Here is a 13,551-nt window from a genome sequence, read left to right as displayed (position 1 = left end):
CTACATTAAGACACTGTTTCATCGTTCACTGGCAATAACCAACTCCTCTCTGCTCTAATGGATTTCACATTCCAGGGAAGGGAAATGAGAAAATACACAACATTTAAAAACATAGCGAAGTCAGAAAACAAGGGAACTGGAGAGAAAAGCAGGGGAAAGTGATGGCGGAATTGAGCTTCAAGTTTTTAAAATCCCTCGCGTGACCTGCTCCGCTAACTGTGTTGTGTTGCCGGGCCCTCTTTCTTCCGATAGTTCAGCGCCTTACTCGCAATATACTCTCCCTCTGGACTGGGTCTTTGCAGATGCTGTTTACCTCTACCTGAGCCACTTTCCTCCTCTTTTCATCTACTCATTCTTCAGCTTTCAGTTCGAGTATTTCCTCTGGGGAAACTGCCCACACTTGGCCACAACGTATTCTAGGCTTCCGCGGCACCACGCCCACCACCTTTAACCACCAGTCATATTTTGACTTGAAGTCGCGTTTGCATTCACTTATTGTTTACAATTTCACAGAAGCTCCTTGAGGGTAGAGCTACGTTCCCCTGTGTTGGCCGCGGATTTAAGACCAGCACGAAGCCTAAGTCCCGCCACAGAAAGCCGCCCTTCGCGCCCAACACGAGAGGACCGGAAGTGTCGCGTTCGGTCGGAGACGCGGGATAGGCACCAGCACCGCGCGCGCACTGACAACCGGAAGTGTGGCGTTGGAGCCCGGCCCTGGGCTGGGAGCGCCCGCAGAGGCTGCCGGGAAGCGTGGTATCTCGCTTATCTCGTCATTTGGAGCAAGTGCGCGTGCGCTGTCTCCGTCAGCCGAGATCGGGAATATGGCCGCGCGGTCCGTCTGGGCGGTCCGGCGGCTGTTGCAGCGTCTCCTTGCCTCGAGTGCCGCGTCCGAGGGCAGGTGAGCCAGGCAGGCCGCGGGTCGGGGGTTGAGGATAGTGCTAGACAAGAAAGCTGGAAGGGCGGTTGTGGGCTAGAGGGCGCGAGATGACCCACCAAGCCTCTCGGCTGTCCGATCTGGCGCTCACGGCCCCATTTTACAGAGAAGGAAACTGAGGCACACAGCAGCGCCTCCTAGCCGGGCCAAGGAAGAGCCGAGGTCACGTTCCTCGGAAGTGGGAACTCTTGAGCACCGAGCATCGACTGAATTGGGGATGTACGTGTCCCGGCTCTTTTCCCCCCAGCTGAGGTGTCTGCAGTTAAATTGGAATTCTCCCCGCTGACTCCCTGTGTGACCCTAGGCCAGTCCCTTCCCCATTATCTCGGCTTCGCTTTACCTGTCGGTAAAAGGAGGGCGGTCGACTTAGTCTCCAAACGGCCCTTCCACCTGCCCTCGGGAGTCTATGTAGTTGCATTTGCTGCTCTTCACCATCGGCTGCGGCACATTTTATTGATTACTAATCATGCTGACTCTAGAATTCTATGGATAATTCTTTTTATTCTCCCGTTCAGTCGAAAAAACAGGTTTGGAAAAATTCAGTAACTTTCCCAAACTCAAATACTCTGTAATGGTGGAACCCAGATTAGAAACCAGTCAGGGCTCTAGAATCGGCACTTTTAATTAGTAAGCAACGTTAATTATTCTGAGGGGCGACTCTGTTTGACTTCCTCAGAAAGTATAAAAATGAGTGAACTGTGCGGTAAGGTTGGACTTCTGAAATGTAAATTAAGCTGTGGGGAATCCCGGGAATTGCGCATAACTATTTGTCACCTTTTTATCTTAACACACCTGACCTAGCACCCAGCCCTAGCACCTGGGTGCCAGATTGAATTCAGGGTTTCGGGCTTTTTAAGTCTTTTTTGGCAGTTTGTGATGTAGGGAAGTGACCAGAAGAAAAAAGTTTGCTTCTGATAAAATTTCCCCCCACTCCAGTTCTGGAGCAGGAAGAATTGAAGGAATCAGCCTCAACTGTCCTCTTCAGACTTGGGCTTTGGCCATTTTCTCTTTAAACTGGCCCTGGGAGTGTTATGACCTACTTTCAATTGGATAAATGTAGTTTGTTAGGAGTTTAGGAGGAAGGAGGTATTTCACCCTGTGTGATTTGCCCCAGATCTAAGGTGACCATATTTTCTGAACCAAAAATGTGGAACCACATATAATCTGACACCAAATTGTAATAATTGAGTTCAGGCCTGGCCCGGAAAGTCTGGGACATAAAAGTCATCTTGCCCATAGCTTTCTACTGACTGTTCCCTCTCCCTTTTTTTTTTTTTTTAATTTAAAAGATTTTATTTATTTATTTGACAGAGAGAGACACAGTAGAGAAGGAACACAAGCAGGGGGAGTGGGAGAGGGAGAAGCAGGCTTCCCGCTCAGCGGGGAGCCCGATGCAGGGCTCGATCTCAGGACCCTGGGATCATAACCTGAGCCGCAGGCAGCCACCCACTTAACAAACTGAGCCACCCAGGCGCCCCACCCTCTCCCTTTCTTGAAGCAAACTCATTTTACCCCCTTTAAATCTTTGCACGGATGTCACCACGATGACTGCTCTTCAATATATGCCAGTTTATATGAGTAAATTATTTGTTTTAAAGACCTTTTATACTCACAGATTGATTTTGTTGGTTTTACTTCGGATCAGATTATGGGAATCCAGAAAGTGTAATGGAAACTTCCTTGAAAGAGGAGTCAGAACTGCTATAAGCCAAGATGTGTAAAGTAGTCCCTGCCCTAAATTTCTTCCTTTGTAAACAACTATATGTCAGACATTTGAGCTGTATGAAATTGTAGATGACAAACATGATCGAATATAAAGGTCCATTTTATTCACCTGTTTATAGTTCACAGTCTGGAACGGATAGTGTTTTATAAGTATTTAATTGACTTGATTTTACACAGAAGTGAGTTCCCAACTCAGAATTTCTCTTAACACAGGTTCTGTTTCTTAAGAGCCTTACTTCAGAGCTTGTCAAGAAAGCTTTAGAATTCTAGGCCTAACTCCAGTTTGACACAGTCCCTTTCCTGGGCTTAATTTTCCCTATGTGTAAAATGAAGGATTGAATCAGAAATTATTTGTGTTTTGAATTCCCGCTTCTGATATGGCCCCGCTGGTTCTGGGCATTAGAACTTGCTTTTCTCTTGCTGACTTTTGTGTCCACACTTCTGGCTATTCCTCCTGCCTTGTGTTCAGTATCCTGACTCAACAGAATACTAACTGTGTGATCTTATGCAAGTCATAAGCCTCTCTGAGCCTCAGTTTTCCCATTTATAAAATTGAGATGATAGGGGCGCCTGGGCAGCTCAGTGGGTTGGACATCTGCCTTGGCTCAGGTCATGATCTCAGGGTCCTGGTGTCAGGCTTCTTGCTCAGCTGGGGTTCTGCTTCTCCCTCTCCCTCTCCCCCTCCCCACCACTCGTGCTGTCTCTGTCTCAAATAAATAAATAAAACCTTTTAAAAAAAATTGAGATGATAATATAATTTCTCTCATACACCGTGAGATGTAAAGATGATTTACATAAAATCTTGACAATGGTGTCTGGCACTTAATAAGCCCTTTCTAAGTGTTGGTGTTGTTACTGTGACCGCAAGCAGTTTGGCTGTGTGTGATGGCATTTCTTCATGTGCCCCCCTCCCTCCCACTTAAGGGGATGGCCACATCCTTTCAGCACTGCCACCCAGAGAACTGCTGGTGAGGACTGCAGTTCTGAGGACCCTCCCGATGAGCTTGGGCCCTCTCTGGCAGAACGAGCCTTAAAGCTTAAAGCTGTGAAACTGGAGAAGGAAGTCCAGGACTTAACAGTGAGTAGATTTTGTCTGTCCCTCACATCCCCTCTCTGGTTTAAATATCTACGTACAGTTTTTGTGTCCATTTTTTAAATTAAATTTCCTCTTATTGGCTCTTTAACTCTCCCCCCTATTTCCACTCTCCTGCTAGGTATACTAGGCAAAGTAGGCTATCGTAGTTAAAAACCTGTTATGTCACAGTACTTACATACCAGAGGAGGCTCGGGGCCTGGCAGGTAGTAAAACCTCTGTAGATATTTGTTGGATGAATATGTCATTTATCATTGTACTCTGCCAGTCAGACTCCATCTGGCATACTCTACCATACCGGGGTGACAGACACGCTTTGAGGGCGATAATTAGAGTAGTTCCAAAGCAAGGCCACCCAGAATGGTAAGGAGGTAGCAAAGCATGTCTTGTGAGAGCAATTAAAGGAATCAAGGATTATAAGAATGAAAGAGGAAAAGATTAAAGGAGCTAAACTAACTGCCTTCAAATAGATGACACATTTTTAAAACTTCCTGTTTGATGTCCTGGAGTTCAGTTCAACAAAAGAAAGAGGGTTGGCAAGTATTGGCTGTGTCTGAAAAAGGAAGCTTTCGCTCAAGATAATGAGCTTGAAAACTGTTGTGAAGTGTTAAGAGTAGGAGGCTAAATGACAGCCTATCAGGGCTGCTGTGAAGAGTAAGTTCCTGCTTTGGGGATTTGTAGTAGCTGATCTAAGATTCCTACAGCTCCTAATTTTTGTTTTAATAAAAACCTATCACAAGGGTGAAGTTTGTAAAGTAAGCAAAAACATTCTTTTCCACCAGCAAGCATGTATTTTCTGATCGTTTTGACTTTGCTTTTGGTGTCAGATGAGATACCAGAGAGCTGTAGCTGATGGTGAAAACATAAGGCGGCGAACCCAGAGATGTGTTGAAGATGCCAAGATATTTGGTGAGAGATTTATTTGTGATAAAAACTAAAATACCTTTGAGTTTGGGACACCTGGGTGGCTCAGTCGGTTAAGTGTCGGATTCTTGGCTTCGGCTGAGGTCATGATCTTGGTCCAAAGGTTGAACCCCGCATTGGGCTCTACACTGGGCTCTACACTGGCCCAAGCAGGCTGGGCTCTACACAGCCTGCTTGGGATTCTGTCTCTCCCTCTGCCTGTCCGCCCCCTGCATGCGGGCACTCTGTCTCAAAAAAAAAAAAAAAAAAAAACCTTTTAGTTTAAGGATACTTACTAGCAGTTTTGCAAACTGAACATAGTAAAAAACACATCTAGGTCCTAAACCAGTCCTACCCTGCCCTTCCACTCTTGCCATATGTTTTCTAAGATCTTTATTGGGAATGTTGCCAAGTCAACCATTTGCTAAAATAATGCTTGCCTTTGTTTTGACCAAAACCTTTGTTACTTTATTTTGCAAGCATTTACACTTAATATTCTAGTGCTTATACAATCAATTCTGTTTAACTCATTAACAAACAAGTGAATCATTAAGATGTTCAGAGGAGAATCCAAAGAACAAGACGCATGGGCAATCAGGAATACTAAAATTTGCTTCATAGAAGCAAAACTGGTCTATATCCATAGTGCAGTAATCAACTATCTCCAGCAGAGAGATGAAGGGGACAAAAATCATTTTCATTACTACGGACACTACAACTATTGTCACTACTGTGGACAAAAATCATTTGCATTACCATCAGTATTTACAACTTACTAAGTTATAGAATAACTCAAAAGACAAAGGCTCGGACCATACGGAAGCAGATAACTCTGGAAGTTGTACTAGATCACAACTATTTTTTCACTGATGACCGAATAATCTTTTTGGTCAATTTGAAGTCTTTCAGGGGTGCCTGGCTGGCTTTGTGGAGCATGCGACTCTTGATCTCTGGGTTAGGCTTTTGAGCCCCACGTTGGGGGTAGAGATTACTTAAAAATAAAATCTCAAATATATATATATATACGTTTGAAGGACGCACGTTTAAAAAAATAAAATATAAGGTCTTACAGAAATTTTTCTCTGAACACACAACATCTCATTCCAAATGTGTTCATGACAGGGATTGAAGGGTAGAGGGCAAATCTGTGATTACTTGCCTTGCTCACAATTTCATACAGAGCGTTATACTTTCACTTCACATAGAATGAAGGTGCTTGAGGAGCCCTTGGATTGTATGTAGTCCAATCTCCTTTTACAAGTGAGCTGAAAAAAGTTAATTGGTGACAGAGACATGAGTCCATTGTCTCCTGACCCCCAGTCTATCAGTCTTTCCCCTATGTCACGCTAGTTCCTGTTCTCTGGATTTTATCTGCTATTTGTGCACAGGATTCACTTCATTCCTGTCCTGTCCCATCCAGCCCCAGTGCTTTGGCATAGCCTTCTGCTTTTCATTCAGTGCTAGAGACATCACATTTCAAGGCTATGAGTATCAGCTTAAGTACTGACCTCCAAATTGTATTACTGATGTTTCATCCAAGTTTTAGTGTCTTATTTCCAACCATCAGGACAGGGCTTAGCAAACTACAGCCTGTGTGTTAGTCCATAAATACAGTTTTGAATTTCATTATTAAAAATTTATAGAAATAAATTTTCTGATTTATTAAATAATCACCTACATAAGATCCTTGATTTTTGCCTCTTGTCCCACAAAACCTAAAATATTTACTATATGGCCCTTTAGGAAAAGTTTGCTGACCTTTGAGCTACAAGGAATTTCTGTAGCAAATAAACCAGCTGGTTTCTGGGGAAGACCTCTTGCCTGCTTGAGGGGAACAGGGTAAAACGGCTTACCAGAAGTCAAGCTTTGATGGGTTATATCAGTTATATCAGTTTCCTCAAGAATTGATAAGGTTCCCAGGAACAAACAAGTATTAGCTAAGCTCAAAATAATTTGATAATCTAATGTATTCATTCAGAGAGCAGAATGTGTCTAGCAGTATGCCACCTAAGTTACTTGCTTGGATCATTTCCTTCTAGTGGCCGGGAATACTTAGAAAAATTGAAGATTGGTCAGGGAGCATGGAGGTAGGAAAAAAGTAGAAAGCTTTTACTGTTTTTAGTTAATATGTAGTATAGCATAATGATCCTCCTTCCAGGAATTGTTTTGTCTCAGTAACTCTTAAGCAGGTCATAAAGATTCTCCCTCACCCCCCACTCCTAAGAAATGGTGCAGACACCAACTTCCTATTGAAGTAACAGTAATTAGGATAGAATCAGAGACTGAACCCCTCACTATACACAAGAGAACCTGGGCTTCTGTTTACCCAAATTCATACAATGTGACTGAACAGAAGCCAGGGTTCTTTGTACCATGGCAGTGTACAAGTCTGCCCAGAAGCCTGCCGCTTTCAAAATTCTATAAGCATATATGTCTTCTTTTAATAGCCAGGAGATGCCTTTAGTGCCCCCTGATTGACCTTTATGAGACATCCTTTTCTCTTGGGTGGAGTTTTGATCTTATCGGCATACTTCTCAAGCCTTTGGCAAATCTCTTCTACCTTTCCAGCTGATTTTATTAATAGCCATTAATATTTATGGCTGCCATCCCCAGTGGAGGTGGGGAGGTATCTCGTGGAACTTTGATCGCACCAAGTCTGGTTCCCTGGAAATGCCTGCTGGTTTTACTCTTTTCTGTCCTTCGCCTCCTCTTCTTCACCACACCAGGTCACACCAGCATTCCTTCATTGGTTCTCCTGTTTCTTCTGATATCTTCTCTTCCTGCCCATCTGTCATGCCCTAGCACCCCAAATCCATTATGTATGTTATTAGACTAATTTGAATCCTATTAAACTTGTTTTTCTCAAGATGCTATAATGCATCTCTATCACCCAGAAGTTACAGGTAGAATTCCTACCTCTCTCACTTGTTCCTCCCAGAATCTAGGCAGCAAGTCTAGATAAATTTCTTTTCTGTCATCTCTTTTATTGCTTCCCTGTAGATAATCTTCCTTTTTACCTCTGAATACAGTTAAGGTGGCTGCCTGTTTTGATTCCTGGCCTTAAAAACTCCCTGGATTGGGGTCCCTGGGTGGCTCAGTCAGTTAAGTGACTGACTTCGGCTCCGGTCATGATCTCGTGGTCCTGGGATCGAGGCTTGGGCTTCCTGCTCAGCAGGGAGTTTGCTTCTCCCTCTCCCTCTGCCCCTCATCCCACTCGTGCGTGCACTCTCCCCCACCCGCCAATGAATAAATAAAATCTTTAAAAAAAAAAAACTGTCCCTGGATTAAAACCAGATGAACAAAATCCTTCACCCTTCACTAGTTCCCACCAGGGCTTTGCTTTTATCATAGATATCTGTAATGATGACATTCCTTAACATTTCTGTAAGAAAAATCAAGATGCTGCACTGGGAGTAATGAGATTTCTCAACAGTTGAGTTTACTTTTAGAACAGTTCATATGACTAAACGGATTTTAAAAGTGTTGTGGCCCGTCTCTAGCAAATATATGTAACTTTCGAACAGACAGTTGGACACCCATCTCATCTATGGAGTATCCTACTGTCCTGTCCCTGTTGAGCCAGTCCTCAAGAATAAACCGTTCTTGAAGCTCCCTTAGCACGGTCTTGTCAACTAACTTTTGTATTATTGCCCCCTGCCCCATGAAATGCCAATATCTTGTCCCTATTGAGAATGTATGTCTTAGCAAAATTAAGACCTACAAGAATTTTCAAAATGTACATAACTCAGTACTAAAGGTGAATAGCAATCAAAATAAAAAGAAACAATGATCCAGTTTTTAAAGGATGGGTTTCTGAGCCTCCTGCGTGCAGACTTACCTAGTTCTTAGGTTCTAACCATCTTCCCCTTTCCCTAGTAGGCTTCCCAGTCATATGCCTTCCAAGAGAAACCCCGGTTTGTCAGTTGGGTTAAGGTGATGATCGTTGATGATGATCCCTGGGTCCTGTGTGGCAATCCTCCCACTTCCTGGGGTATCCAGTATACCAGCCACTTGTCTGGGCCTTCCCCATACGTCACCCCCAAGAGCAAAGTGATTTCCTCACAAACAGTAAAAGTGTCTGGTTTCTCTAGGAATTCAGAGTTTCTGCAAGGACCTGGTAGAAGTGGCAGACATTTTGGAGAAGACTAGAGAGTGCATTTCTGAAGAAACAGAGCCTGGGGACCAGAAGCTCACTTTGGAGAAGATCTTCCGAGGCTTGTCACTTTTAGAAGCAAAGCTGAAAAGCGTGTTTGCCAAACATGGCCTGGAGAAGATGACACCCGTCGGTGACAAATATGACCCTCATGAGCATGAACTCCTCTGTCACGTGCCAGCTCGTGTTGGGGTGCAGCCTGGCACCGTGGCGTTAGTAAGGCAGGATGGCTACAAGCTTCACGGCCGCACCATCAGACTTGCCCGGGTGGAAGTGGCTGTGGAGTCTCAGAGAAGACTGTGAATGGGCCATGAGGAACCGAATGTTCCAGGGTACAGTCACCTGTGTTTCCTTTATTTATTAAACTAGGTTTGTATTGTACATGAGGTACTTCATGTGATCTGTTTTGGATTTAGTCATATTGGCTTTATTTCTAAGATACTCTACTGATTTAATGTGACCTCTTTGGTCTCATCGGAAGTCTTGCCATTGGGCACTTGAACAATGTGACAAGTGATCCTATGGCCTTCATCCAAGTATGTTTAAGAGAATTATTTTGAAATTGGTACTCTGATGACTGTCAATTGAAAATCTTTTTAAAATGTGGAAATGAGTATGTGTTCATGTATTTTCAACTGAATGTTTCTTTCTAATGGTCCCTATAACGGGAACTATATAGGATCTTGTACTTCATGGGAAAAGGAGATGGTAGGGATTGGTTCAACAGCTGGGTACTTAGATGATAAAGCTTTAGAGTTGCATGAGTTTAGACCGCCCGGGTTGGTTTGTATACACACAGGTTTTCAGGATTTCCCCTTTCGGTTTTATTTGCCTTTTCGCCATCTTTGTTCTTGCGGTCCCCGCCAGGTGGGCCGTGTGCACGTGCATTGTCCCGTTCCGACTGCCGTTTACAAGGGCTAAGCAAGGCCCAGGCAAGACTTGGGAGCCAGAGCAGCATAACAGAGCTCAGGCTCTGGAGGCATAGAAAGGAAATATCAAGAAATTCAAGATACCAGGTTCTTTTCTGGTGAGTATGACCAAGAATCCTTGTGCTTTCCTGGCTGAGTTACCTTCCAGTTATTTTCGGCCTCCCTAGGTATATAATTATTTCAGGGGAACCAAGGCAGCACCAATAGCTAATGACCCAAATCAGTCTATGTAGGTAATTTACCTACAGCTTTTGTCTCCACTAGTCCTTAAAGTTTCTGCTGTGTCAGATTTGCCTCATCATCCTTTGTTAGATTATGCAGGGAGGCAGTCAGGACAAAAATGTTAGGTTTCTACAATTTCTCATTTTATTTAGTTATGCTGAATCTTTTTTACTTGGTACTCGCAAATCACTACCTCTCTCACACCGATAAGCTTTATTTTCTAGTTTTCCTCTCTTTTTTATGTTACGTTTATTAACATCTAGCTGTCCTTTATGTATTGACCTCCTAGAATTAATGAGCCTATATGTTTATTTTTTTACTTTTTTTAGCCCTGCTTATGGCTGGTGTTCTGTAAAAGATCTGTTCAGTAAATGAGCCAGTGAATGACCTACCAGTCAGACTTTAGAAAGGAGGTCAGTTACGGAGACTTTAATGTTCAAAGAGGCCTTAATGATGATCTCATCTCACCCTTTCAGCTTCTTAAGCATGAAAACGTCTTTTTAAGACTGGACTCAAAAAATGTCTACAACTAGTAACCTAAATTTCAGTAAGAACTTGAATAAGGAACAACTAGATACTAACTTTAATCATTTAAGATCCAACAGTTCTATAATGAACGTGCAAATATGTCCCCAGTGGACAAAGATTGTTAGATGTCCAGATTGCATAGGTTCAGGCTTTTTAAGTTAGTTATCCCCATTCTGTGGAGTATTCAAAGTTATCCTCTTAGACATCATAGATAGTTCTAGCAGACTCCTCATATGTATCAATAAAGCCATCCCCCAATGGGCCCTGCCATCTCCACCAGAATTAGATACTTAGAAAAAAACAAATGAGTGCTTTTAAGAAGCAAACAAAAGACTGGTAGTAAGATTTTTAAACCAGAACCTCTTTGGGCTTTCCACTAAGTGCATACTGTAAATTTAATGAGCAGTTGGATTTCACAATAGGAATTTGTCTTTTTTTTTTTTTGCCTTCATTCCTTTGAGATTGACAGATGGTGGCAACAAGAAAAGGAGCCAATTGCAATTACCTATGTGTTCTTGAATTACTAGCTGTCATTTTCAGTGAATTAGAACAACCATCATTTTAGGTATGGACTGTTCCAAGTACTTGAAGAGTTTTCTAATATACCTTGCAAACTCCTGTTTTAGCAAGTAGATTGAGAATAACTTTTAAGTTCTTTTATTATTCAGTAGTTATGCAGACTTAAAAGTGTAAATTTAGAAGATGGAGCTACAATGGTAAGAATCTCAAAAAGTTGGGCTTTTGGGAGCCAGAGCAGCGTAATAGAGCTTAGGCTCTGGAGGCATAGACTTGAACATAAATCCCAGCCCGGTCACCTGTGTGATCTTGGGCCCCAGTCATTTCACCCTTCTGAGCCTGCTTCCTTGTTTGTACCATGATTATAATTCCCTCACAGTATTGTGAAGATTAAACAAAATGTGTAAATTGTCTACTGCAGTAGGCCCTCAAATATTTATTTTTATTACTTTTTATTATACATGTTATTTTGCGTATGTTTTTATAGCTGCCTAAAGTCTAGGGAAAGGGGAAAACTGGTTAAATGCTGCTTCTCTATAAAAAAAAATTGTAATTTAATCAATCACAGTGACTTATTTTCCTTCTAGCTTTTGTTTTTTTCTGTGTTTTTTAAACTAATGCAAGAAATCCACACTTTTAGACTGGAGGAGCAAGAAAATTGCGTGTGTGCTCTTCTTTACTTTGATCTTGATGGGAAAGCGAAAAAATGTTGTAGGCCTGCAGATATGTAAGGAAGCTTTGGCTCACTTGAAGAGGGGATCCTGGTGTTTCAGTACATGGATTCTACAAACCTTGTACAGATTTTCTTCAGTGTCATAAGGGAATCAGTTTGATACTGATAAGTTAATTGGTGCTCTTTCATGGCAAAGAATCCGATAAGTGAAGAAAGGTTCTTGTACACTAAAGCAAATCAAATAGGGAAAACTAAGGATGAAATAGAATATTCAGAAGCAACTTCAATAAAAACCTGAATTGACAAAGCTGCAGTTCATGTGTTTAGTGTCTTTGTCCGCCTATATATTGACATTATGGTCCCTTCATTGACTGCTGACCCACCTAGTCGACACTCAGCAGAGGTACCTTGAGATCCCACAGCGCCCCAGCCAAATGGATGCAGTGTAGACATCATTCTACACCCTGCTTTGGTGTTGAAGTCTTACCTGTTTTCCTACCTCCTTGGCCTTGCTTCATTCTGATTCTTAGGTATTTCTTAGATCTGGACTCCTGTTTCTGCCTTCTCTGGCATTGCCTTATTTTCTTACACTTTCTTCCTGGGTCTAATTGTCTTATCCACTTTAACCACTTCACTTGAACTGCTGAACTTCTGATCCTCTCAGCCAGATTACTGACATGTGGCTTTACTCAGATCTTCAGCTTCCACGAGTCCTTGCCAAGGTCTGCCTGGCTTTGTACATTTGCTTCTCAGCTGGCCTCTACATACCCAGCCTCCTGGCTGAGTGGCCCTGTTTGGAGCCAGCCTTTCCAGCAATTTGGCCTTGGATTTCATTACTCTTCCAATCTTGTCTGTATACCCTGGTTCCCAAATCCATTGCTTCCCATAGTCCCAGTGCTAGGAAGTATACTCTTACTTCTATCCGCTCAGACTGTCCACATGGTCAAGTTCACTGTGCAGATTTTAAAACATGGCTCCAAATCTCCTTGAATCTGGACTTTGTGGGTGACCAATAGAATGTAGTAGAAGTGACTGCTGGTTTCTGGACCCAAACCATCCTATCTGGATGTGTACCCTTAGAACTCAGCCTTCAAATTAAGGGCAAACTGAAGCAGCTTGTGGAGTGGAACCGGGCCCTAGCTGAGATTTCAACTGATAGCCAACACCATCTTGCCAGCCATCTCGAGTCATTTTGAAAGTGGATCCTCCAGCCCCTAGGGGAACAGCCCCATCTGACACCACATGGAACAGAGATGACCTGATCTCACCGAGCCCTGCCCAAAGCACAGATTTATGGGCAAAGTAAATGATTGTTACTTGTAGCCATTAAGTTTTGGGGTAGTTTGTTAGGCGGCAATAGGGAACTTGATAGAGTCACCCAGCTTCACTCCTGGTCTCCTAGTGTAAACATCACTACTACCTGAACAATAGACATGTTTTATTGGAAAGATGATTTTCCTCTGTTCCTATGCTTCTGCACCAGTAGGTTGGTTCAGTAATAAATATGTGAGGCCTTTTGTTTGGGGGTGGGGGGGAGTGGAGTTTTGGGGTTAGTAAAATTTACCTTACCAAGAAGCCACAAGGATTGGATTAAGTCAGCACATAAGAGAACTTGGCACAAAGTAATTGATGAATGCTTATTTAACAAAAAATTTAAGGGAATATCTTGAGTCATTGGGAATGAACTTAAAAAGTTTTATTCTGACACAAACATTGCCAGACGGATTCTTTTAAGATTATAAGAAATGCATGTTTGTTCGTCTACCACTTTACTAGTAACCAGGTTGGCAGTTTTATGACTCAGAGAGCTGACTTAGAATCCCAGCTGTATGCTCTTTTACTATCTTATGAATCCTTTCAGTCTCCTCTCTTAGC

At 42.7% G+C, this 13,551-nt stretch overlaps 2 protein-coding genes across 2 annotated transcripts in view; both read left to right on the top strand.

Moving 5' to 3' along the window:
• The window catches only part of AFAP1L1 (actin filament associated protein 1 like 1), a 67,917-nt gene extending 67,214 nt beyond the window's left edge, over positions 1 to 703 (top strand). The window contains exon 20 of the transcript XR_012377574.1: positions 514 to 703. The gene's annotated coding sequence lies outside the window, so the exon portion shown is untranslated. The remainder of the gene's footprint in view (positions 1 to 513) is intronic.
• A 37-nt stretch (positions 704 to 740) lies between these two features.
• GRPEL2 (GrpE like 2, mitochondrial) lies at positions 741 to 11,989 on the top strand. The gene is made up of 4 exons (XM_025867275.2): positions 741 to 898; positions 3,584 to 3,737; positions 4,580 to 4,661; positions 8,747 to 11,989. Exons 1-4 carry the CDS (start codon positions 822 to 824, stop codon positions 9,109 to 9,111), a joined length of 678 nt encoding a protein of 225 aa, XP_025723060.1. The 5' UTR covers positions 741 to 821; the 3' UTR covers positions 9,112 to 11,989.
• The last annotated feature ends 1,562 nt before the right edge of the window (positions 11,990 to 13,551 follow it).

The sequence above is a fragment of the Callorhinus ursinus genome, unplaced genomic scaffold (assembly GCF_003265705.2).
Source record: "Callorhinus ursinus isolate GAN/ISIS: 27379988/994484 unplaced genomic scaffold, GSC_fseal_2.0 scaffold3, whole genome shotgun sequence".
In the NCBI taxonomy this organism is placed as follows: domain Eukaryota; kingdom Metazoa; phylum Chordata; class Mammalia; order Carnivora; family Otariidae; genus Callorhinus; species Callorhinus ursinus.
The sequence above is the reverse complement of the archived record's forward strand: the minus strand, read 5'-3'. Positions and strand labels throughout refer to the sequence as shown.